Source organism: Moschus berezovskii, chromosome 16 (genome assembly GCF_049115385.1).
Source record: "Moschus berezovskii isolate FMDL1 chromosome 16, NW_MosBer_1.0, whole genome shotgun sequence".
In the NCBI taxonomy this organism is placed as follows: Eukaryota; Metazoa; Chordata; class Mammalia; order Artiodactyla; family Moschidae; genus Moschus; species Moschus berezovskii.
In genome coordinates, this window is record NC_142475.1 from 34,110,141 (window position 1) to 34,120,247 (window position 10,107).

Here is a 10,107-nt window from a genome sequence, read left to right on the forward strand (position 1 = left end):
AATCCCATGGACAGAGGAGCCTGGTAGGCGACAGTCCATGGGGTCGCAAAGAGTCGGACACGACTGAGCAACTTCACTTTCACAGACCATGCTTATCTGTCATTAAAAGAGGCAAATGAAAATTATTTTTGTACTCACAACACAATTTTTAGATAAGAGTGTATCAAATTGAAACTCTGGCTAATCTATGGATTTTCTTTACCCCCAATATACACAGATGCCTTCCTAAGAAGTTGTTTTTATAGAATTCTATATCACACATCAGTGAACGATCAACAAAGTGAATAAAAACATCAACATCAAACATACCTTTGGTGAGATGATACTCTCCACACTGCTCTCTAAATTACACTCAAACACATGCGCTTTGGTTAGCTTCTTATCCCAGTGGGCCGCAAGCCAAATTTTGGCCAGCGGCCCTCTTTTACTGAGGACAAAATGTGCGTAGAACATTGTTCTGGTTGACTATGAAACAGGAGAAAACCTGAGGGGGAAGAAAAATGAATACAAATGCCACATGAGTACTGAATTATCAAGATGTACAAGAAATCTGGCTTCCCTGATAACTCAGTTGGGAAGGAATCCACCTGCCATGCAGGAGACCCCGCTTTGATTCCTGGGTCAGGAAGATCTGTTGGAGAAGGGATAGGCTACCCACTCCAGTGTTCTTGGGCTTCCCTTGTGGCTCAGCTGGTCAAGAATCTGCCTGCAATGAGGGAGACCTGGGTTCAATCCCTGGGTTGGGAAGATCCCCTGGAGAAGGCAAAGGCTACCCACTCCAGGATTCTGGCCTGGAGAATTCCATGGACTGTATAATTGGGTCTCAAAGAGTCGGACACGACTGAGCAACTTTCACAAAAAATCTGAAAAGTTTCCTTTTCTTTTAAATCTGAGAACTATGTATGAAAGGCTCAAGTGAAGTAGAGTATGAATTAAAAAAAAAACAACCTATTAATTTTGATAGCATTAAGAAGAAGACTGCCCCCCCATACTAAGGTGACAAGGGGACAAAGGTCAAATCACTTTCATGCCGCACTGTCATCTTACAATAAAAGTGCTAGTATGCTTTTTCACTTAAAGTAAAAATTGTCATCAGAAAACCTACTCTTTTTCAAGTTCTATCCAGTGTTAATTCTATTCCAATCCAGATTACTAACTGAAAATAAGAAGTAAGTTTGCTTTTGGCCAAAAGTTAGAAAATTTATTCCTCATGATAAGAAAAAAATGTCCAGGATGAAAAACACTCAAGCACAGATATTAATCAATGAGGAAATTTCCATTTTAGAACCCCATTTAAAAATGAGATTCTCATTATACAGTAATTGTTACCGCATATCAAGCATTTTACATTTCACCAAACTAATAAGTAAGTGGGTTGGCCCCATTTTACAAGTGAGTAGTTTAGAAAAGCTGAGCCTTATAAAGAAGCTTTACTTAAGTTTTCTCAACTCTGGAAAGCACTTGCCCTCTTATAATTTAAATACTAAATTGAGAACAATGATACAGTATACAGTTCATCATGACTGAAACATTCTCAGTAGAAATACAAATGTTATTTCCCTTTTAGTAATCTAATGTATAAATACCCAAAGCAAAAAAACAGCCTGAAATACTCTAGTCTAGAAAGCACATGGACTGTGTAAAACAGTAATTTCCCTTATACCACGTAGTTTTTCTTTTCTACAGATTTTTAAAAATCTTTCACCAAATGAATTTCTATTTTTTTCTAAAATGTCCGTAACTGGAAAAAGGTAAGTCATACTTTTACAGAAAGCATGAAAAGTAAGTAAAATTTTAAAACTTATTTCACATCTACCCCTTGCTCCCTACCATTCCTAAGTTCTGGCCAAACACTAGATCTTCTTTAAACTTTATCATTTTGAGAATGTTACATAAATGGAATCATACAGTATCTGACTTTGGAATAGCTTCTTGGATTCAGCATCATGTTAAAAAATCTATCAAGGTGTTTGGTGCATGTATTAATAGTTTGTTTCCTTTTGACGCCAAGCAGCATTCCCTGGAATGGGTATGGTACCACAATTTGCTTAGCCATTTTACCCACTGAAGGACATTCGGTTGTTTCTAAGTTTTTTGACTATTTCAAATAAAGCTGCTATAAATACTTGTGTATACAGACTTTTGGTGAATATAAGTTTTCACTTTCCAAGACAAACAGTGTGAGCTGTGACCGGACAGCACAATATTCCTTTAATTTTTAAAGAAACTTTAACACTGCTCCTATCAAAATTCTAGTGAGGCTTTTTTTAATAAGCTACTGACAAAATTTTTCTAAAATTCATAAGGAGAGGCAAACGACTTAAAATAACTAAAACTAATTTGGAAAACAAAAACTGTGAAGACTCATTCTACCCAATTTTAAGACTTATTTTAGAGGTATAATAGTCAATTACTGTGTTACCAGAAAGACACACAAATCAATGGAACAGAGTAGAGAACACAGTAATATATCCAAACAATTAAGTCCAACTGATTTTTCACAAAGATGCAGAATTCAAAGGAGGGAGGTGGTCTACTAGTCTTTTTGACAAATGACACTTCAGTGATTAGATATCGCCCCACAGGCAAAACAAACCACAACAAAAACACAAAACCCTCAACCCAAATCTCACACATTACATAAAAATTAAATTACAGACTTAAATGTAGAACTATAAAATTTTAAGGGGGGGAAAAAAAAAACACAAGAAAACACCTTTAACACCTAAAGCTTTGTAAGAACTTTTAGACATCACACCAAAAACATGTCCCATAAAGGGGAAGAACCTATTATGAAGAAACCCACTGAGGATGCAAAGACAAGACAGAAAATGAAAAAACACATGTGCAAGCCACGTATCTGAAAAGGATCTGGATCCAGAATATATATAAAGAACTCTCAAAACTGAAGAGCTAAAAAAAAAATCCAATTAGAAAAGGGGGGTGATTTAAAGGAAGAGAATACACTGAAGGCAAATTAAGAACAAGAAAGATGCTCAGCATCGCTAGTTAGGAAAATGCAAATTAAGACTCAATGAGCTATCACTGCACACCTCTTGTAAGAGCTAAAATAAAAAATAACGGCAACAGCTAATGCTGGTGAGGGTACAGAGAAGTCGCATATCTCATAAATGGCTACTGGGAATGCAAAATTTCCTTTTGAATTAGATTCAGAGAAAAAGATCCAGACTAAGTCAACTGGACTTTGCATGTTTTCATAAAGGGACCCTAACTTCAAATAAGAACTTTGCTTACTGTACTTTCAATTAAAAACTGTGCTCATTCTTTCCAGTAAGGTACAGAAAATACATATATATAAAACATATTCCAGGCAAGAGATTTCATGCCTGTCAAAAATGTTTGGGAGGTTGGTGGTACAAGAGTAATACAGTCAGGTTTGCCTCATCTTGATGCCAATAATTTGATGGAAATTTCATTCTCTGAACCAGATGCTTTCAGGGGATCATTAATTCACACTAGGAAAATGTTTTCAAAAGAAAAAATAGGCTTCATCAACTGCCTAAAGTTAAGTTTTTCTTGCACATGTGGAGTTAAGAAAAGAACTAAAGAAGAATTCAGTTCAGTTGCTCAGTCGTGTCCGACTCTCCGCGACCCCATGAATCACAGCACGCCAGGCCTCCCTGTCCATCACCAACTCCCGGAGTTCACTCAAACTCATGTCCATCGAGTCGGTGATGCCATCCATCCATCTCATTCTCCCCGTCTCCTCCCACCCCCAATCCCTCCCAGCAGACTCTTTTCCAGTGAGCCAACTCGTCGCATTAGGTGGCCAAAGTATTGGAGTTTCAGCTTCAGCATCAGTCCTTCCAATGAACACCCAGGATTGATCTCCTTTAGAATGGACTGGTTGGATCTCCTTGCACTCTAAAGTAAAAGGACTAAACCTACCCCCACTCAAAAAACAAAAAAAACAGCATTTCAAGTGTACCTTATAACCTAGTAAGTCAAAATCAAAAAGTGTTGTAGCACTTCTACTTTAAGCCTTAAAGTTTGTTAGTGTAAAATTCAGGCTGCCTCTATAGCATTAAAAATATAACCCACAGGATTTTGCAGAAATCCAATTATGGCTTTGAAATGTCACTAAAAGCACTGACTTAGAAATATAGTCGCTGTTACAGACAATAAGCCCCAAGTTTTACTACAGAAGACAGTCATGTTCCAAATAAGTTAAAAGAACTCTTACTATTTAGCTCCTACAACAGTCTGCTGCATGTAAAATACTAAATATGTGTTTAATGAAAATGGAAATGAAATACACCAAGTGATGTCATAATTGATATATGTAAAAATTTTTGGATATTTTAGAAATTGAAACTGGCATGTCTCAACAGGTGTCAGCAGCTCACGGCCAGCCCTTCAGCTGCTGGTGAAGAGTTCCATGCTTAAAATATCCCAACTATGTCCAGGCAGAGATTCCTAAACAGATGCTTTCTTGGCACTGGATGGGGAGTAACTAAAGCAGAGTGGTGCTAAAATTAATCTGGGAAACAATTAGCAAGAGGAAATCACCTTAATAACTAAAGGAAGTCTGATGGATAGTAATGATCAACTACTGGCTAATATCTAAATAAGAGTAAAATTTGATCATCCTCGCCTTTTGCAGCATTTCTTTCCCTTACTGATACCAAATCTTTAGCCTGCCCCCCATCCCCACAAAAAAAGGCTGATTGAAAGTTTTAAAGATCCTAAATTTTGGAAACCCCTTACAATAGATCTTAGCAGAAAGCCTACATTTCTGCTTACCAGAAACATAGCTTACCAATTTCATAATTTCTCAATTTTTTTCTAAAGCAGCAAACAACTTTTAAAACCTGATCCTAAAAAGTAATTTAAACAATTTGATATGAAATGGCAGACTAGTATTTAGGAACATATTCAGGAACGCAAAAAGTGGCAATTTCTTTAAGATACTTCGAAAAAACCAAAGTCAAATTACAGCGCATGTTTCTACAATGACGTTAAATCATCCTAATATTTCACTCATCTGTTAGAAAGCAGGACAAGATAGTGGTTGTATAAACTGGAATGCCCTCTTTGAAGGACAATTTGGCAAAATCTTATACTCTCCAGCCAGAAACTGGGCTTCCATTAATAAGCCAAAGGTATACTTGAGGATGTATAATAATGACAGATCAAAAATTAAACTTACTAAGCTCTAAGCATTTTATGTGTCCATTCTCTTCATGACAGTCTTAGAAGATAAATATTGGCCCATTTTATAGACCAAGAAAGAAAAGGAGAGGAATAAGGAACTTGGCAAAGGTCACCAGTATTCAATGCAAATGCAACTTGAACTTCAGAGCCCACAAGTCTAACTAAATATTTTGTTGCCTTGCCAGCTAGACTACAACACAGTATTAGAAAAAAACCTACCTAGCCCCTAAGAAGTGATTTTAAGCAAATCAATACAATCATGCAATAGAATTCTATGCTCTCTCAAAACAATGATGAAGTATTGAAAAAGAGAGTTCTCTCTATACATATATGTTAACACGCACTTGCAGCAGCATAAAATACCTGCAGAGTGAAAACAGAACTGATGAAACTGGTCACCTTTGAAAAGTAGGTCCGGTGAGAAAGGCAGGCCTACCCTTCTGAAATGTCCGGGCTTTTTTTAAACTTAAGGCATACACAAATGTCACCTATTCAAAGTAAAAACAATTCTATTGGGAGTGCTTTCCCAGTAACTAGTGAATTAAGCTGGTTATTCTGTGGTGGTCATTTTCCCTAACCATAAAAAACTGAAAGGTGGAAATTCAGTGATTACTAACCTTGGAAAACATCAACATCTAACTCAGGTAAGAATGGAACCGTCTTCTGGGGGGTGTTTGGGGGGAGGGTCTCCAGAACAAAAGGTATTTGCAGTGCTACACATTAGAGCTGCGTCCCTTTTGATACTAAAGTTCTTTGAAGGAGCGTTTTACAACCCGACAGTCCTAGATTCAAGTTCAACTCTCTCCTTAGCTGTTCTGTAACTGTTAACAGAGATTTAACATGCGAGTCTTAGCCTTCTCAGCTCTAAAATGGGGATGTTTCTTTCCCAAACAGGATTTTGAGAAATAAAACATCATACCCAACACAATGCCTTTAGACAAGCAGTTACTCCGGGAAAAAAATCTCCTCCAGAGTATATAGAAGTTACCAAGATCATGCCTAACAACTCTGATATCACAACATTTAAACGTAAAACACAAAATTTTCATTTTCAATATCAAGAACTTTCCTTTCTGTACCAAATTGTAAGAGATAAAACTCAGAATCTTTGTTCCAATATGGGAACTCATCAGGAAAACCTCATCCTTAAGAAGTTAATTCTAGAGTGCAGTAATGTGTTGCCTCTAAACACAAAAAAGGTAAAGATTATGCGCTACCAGCATAATTGACTTGTATATAAAAAAGCACAAAGTCTACTGTCACCTCATCTGCAAACCGTTAAATAATTTAATCACTGGATATGGCACAGGTCCCCATCAACGTCTTTTTAAAAGTAATTGATTAGCAGCCTCCAACAATAAGCAAAGAAATTTAATGACCCTACAACTTCAAAAAGCTTCCCCAATCTGTCTTCAACATTCTGCACAATCACACTGCTCACTGGCATTGACATTCATTGGAAGAAAACAGAAATTTATTTTCTGGAATTCAATGATTACTCTAAACAGCGTAAGGAGAGCAGATGTTAAACTTTGGCTTGCAAAGAGAAGCCGATAAACACTAGCCTTTACCAGAAACCCTTAAAAACAAAAAGGTGGCCAAACCCTCCAGCATTTCCCTCTCTGAAGAAGGTCGCGAAATCTGCAACACAGCCCGGCAGTGTCACCCCTAAACTATTACAGCAGATCCTCCTCAAAGCCTTTCTCAGCAAGGAAAAAAAAGACACCACCTATTTGTCAGAAACACGCACCTCCCTCCCAAACACAACATTCAATATCCTCGATCTCCAGGAAAAGTCTGGGAGAAAAACCAATTATGCTAATTTCCCAAGAATCAGAGGCAACTTCCCTTGGTCACGTTTTCTATTGGTCTAACATTTGCTATCCCCATCGTATCCATTTTCCTTTAAAAAAACAAAACAAAAACGGGGCAAGGGGGAGTAGCAGCAGCGCCCGGCTGGGGGCCCGCGTGCCTGCGACCCCCGACCCGCGCGCGAGACGGCTGCGGCCCCCCGGAGCTGGCACCGCGGGCCGTCGCCGCCTCCCGCCCCGCAGCCCGCGTCCTCCCAGACAGCCATTTTCACCCGCGGAGTAGGCGGCCCGGCCCGAGAGCGGGCTCGTTCAAACCTCCTCCTCGGGCTCCGCGGCGCAGGCCTCCCCCTGCCCCCGAGGGACCCGCCGAGTAACGGCTCCCCCGGCCTAGAACAGAGCTGGGCCATCTGTTACCCGGCAAGGGGCGGCGCGGGTCCCGGCCGCGGGCGGGCCTGGGGCGGGGGACGTGGGGCGGCCGGCGCGGGCTCAGGGCAGCGGCAGCGCGGCTGCGCCCGGCGCGCGGCCTCCCGGCCCTGCCCGCGGCCTCCCCCGGAGGCCGGCTCCCCGACGGCAAGACGGCGGCGAACGGGCGGGGGGAGGGAGCCACAGCGAAAGCAGGGGTCGGCCGACTCCTACCTGGCTCTCCGCCGGGCGCTGGCGGGCTGCGCGGCCTGGGGAGGGGACAGGGCCGGGGCGGGGCGGGGCAGGGAAGGCAGCCCTAGCGCGCTGTAGCTTCGCAGCAGCTCCCGCCGCCGCCGCGGCCGCCGCCTCCTTCCCCGAGTCACTCAAACAAACAAGATGGCTGCCGTTCCGCCGCGGCTCTTCCTGCCGCCCAAATCCCCGGTTCAAATCGGCAGGATGTTTACGGTCAAAATGGTACCTGCGCGCCTGCGCGGCCAGCCTAGGCCCCAGGAGCAGCGACGCAGGCGCAGCGACCATTTCCTTCTCCCGGGGACCCGCCCTCTGGCTGAGCAGCCCCGGGCTGAGCAAGCGCAAAGCCGATTCTCCAGCTAGAGGGTCTTCAGTTTCGCGACACTGGCAAGTGGCTCACGCGCTGTGCTTGCCAGTGAAGCGCTAACTGGGTTCAGGTTTATTCTTGGGCTTATTTTAAAGGGGAAAAAAAAGACAACAACTTGTCTCTGTGCAGTTTTATGTGTCTCTGACACATTCATTTTAATGATTCTGTAGCAACTAAGCATAAAACCATTTATTTAAAATGTAGGGGTTCATTCATTCACTCAACCTATATTTATAGACAGTCTTCTCTGAAACACAAACTAGGGTCTGGAATCTAATGACTATATATCTGCCTAAGTGCTATTTCCCAAAGTGCTTAAGAAAAATACAATAGTCTTGCCCCCGCCTCCTGCTCAAGCTTCCTGGCCCCTCTTCCTCACTGTGCTCCAGTCACTCCGCCTTTTACATTACCAAATGCACCACGGATGCTCCTGCCTCACGATTTTTGCACTCTCTGGTCCCCGTGCTTAGAACAGTCTTGCAATTCCATCCCTCCCCCTTTTGTCTAATTTCTTTTGCTTTTCATTTAAAAATATTTTATTGGAGTATAGTTGATTTTCAATCTTGGTTTAGTCTCAAGTATACAGCAAAGTGAAATCAGTTATACACACACACACAATCTGTCCATTCTTTGATTCTTTTCCTAAATGGCCATTACAGAGTACTGAGTAGAGTTCTCTGTGCTACAGTAGGTCCTTATTATGTTATATATAGCAGTGTGTATATGTCAATCCCAATCTTTCCATTTATCCCCCACCCTCTTAACCCTGGTTACTGTAAGTTGGTTTCCTACATCCCTAACTTTATTTTTGTTTTGTTAGATAATCTTACACATCTTAGTTGAAAAGCCATCTCCTCAAGAGTCTTCCCTGATCCTCTGTATTATGTAGGACAACACTATTACTATAAGAAAAGGTCTTCATCCTACCCCAAACTTAAGGGCTTTACAATATGGCCCTGCCAATTTCTGCTTGTATGACCCTGAGTAAGTAACAGCCTCTCTCTGTGCTTTTGGTTTATCAAATGAGAGGATTGTTGCAAGGATTCATGAATTAATATGTGTAGAAGCTTTTGGAATGCCGCATGGCCTGTTACAAGTAATCTAAGTTTTATTACTAACTTATCTTCATTATCATTATCAAAATTATTCTCCCCTATAATTTTTCCCCCTAAAGAATGGCACACTGAGCTAGATATAATGTTCCAAGCCAGAGTAGAAGAGAGTAGGATCATCATTTTTGGATGTGGACACCTAGCACTTTTAATCCAGCCCAGCTGCATGCTAGTTTTTCAACTGCCATGGACCCTTCCAGTGTTTTCATGCTATACAATACAACTCACTTTTAACTTTCTTGTGTTGTAGCAACAGGTGGATAAGAAAGTGAACAGCCTTCTGCTCCACTTATTCTGGGTCACCTCATTTTGGCTCGGGGCAGGGTTCAACTCACAAGCTAGAGTCCATCAGCCAAGTGGTCATGGCAGCTGGAATTCAAAGCTTCATCGGGTGACTCTTATTTTAGTTGGGAATTTTTTTTTATTTGTTCTTTTTAATGGGGACTTTGACTACTGGAAAAAACATAGCCTTGACTAGACGGACCTTTGTTGGCAAAGTAATGTCTCTGCTTTTTAATATGCTATCTAGGTTGGTCATAACTTTCCTTCCAAGGAGTAAGCATCTTTTAATTTCATGGCTGCAATCACCATCTGCAGTGATTTTGGAGCCCAAAAAAATAAAGTCAGCCACTGTTTCCCCATCTATTTGCCATGAAGTAATGGGATCAGATGCCATGATCTTAGTTTTCTGAATATTGAGCTTTAAGCCAATGTTTTCACTCTCCTCTTTCACCGTGATCAGCAGACTCTTTAGTTCCTCTTCACTTTCTGCCATAAGGGTGGTGTCATCTGCATGTCTGAGGTTATTGATATTTCTCCCAGCAATCTTGATTCCAGCTTGTGCTTCTTCCAGCCCAGCGTTCCTCATGATGTACTCTGCATATAAGTTAAATAAGCAGGGTGACAATATGCAGCTTTGATGTACTCCTTTTCCTATCTGGAACCAGTCTGTTGTTCCATGTCCAGTTCTAACTGTTGCTTCCTGACCTGC

The 10,107-nt window shown here is 41.2% G+C and overlaps 2 protein-coding genes across 2 annotated transcripts in view; one reads left to right on the forward strand and one right to left on the reverse strand.

The window, feature by feature from the left end:
* The window catches only part of RAD21 (RAD21 cohesin complex component), a 28,349-nt gene extending 20,511 nt beyond the window's left edge, over positions 1 to 7,838 (reverse strand). The window contains exons 1-2 of the mRNA XM_055432058.2: positions 7,623 to 7,838; positions 310 to 484 (exon numbers count right to left, since the gene is read on the reverse strand). Of these exons, the coding sequence (XP_055288033.1) occupies positions 310 to 453 (144 nt within the window). The 5' untranslated portion in view covers positions 454 to 484; positions 7,623 to 7,838. The remainder of the gene's footprint in view (positions 1 to 309; positions 485 to 7,622) is intronic.
* Positions 6,294 to 8,000, forward strand: LOC148775242 (uncharacterized). The gene is made up of 3 exons (XM_088844576.1): positions 6,294 to 6,374; positions 7,119 to 7,606; positions 7,844 to 8,000. The coding sequence occupies exons 1-3, from the start codon at positions 6,294 to 6,296 to the stop codon at positions 7,998 to 8,000; spliced, it is 726 nt and encodes a 241-aa protein (XP_088700702.1).
* The last annotated feature ends 2,107 nt before the right edge of the window (positions 8,001 to 10,107 follow it).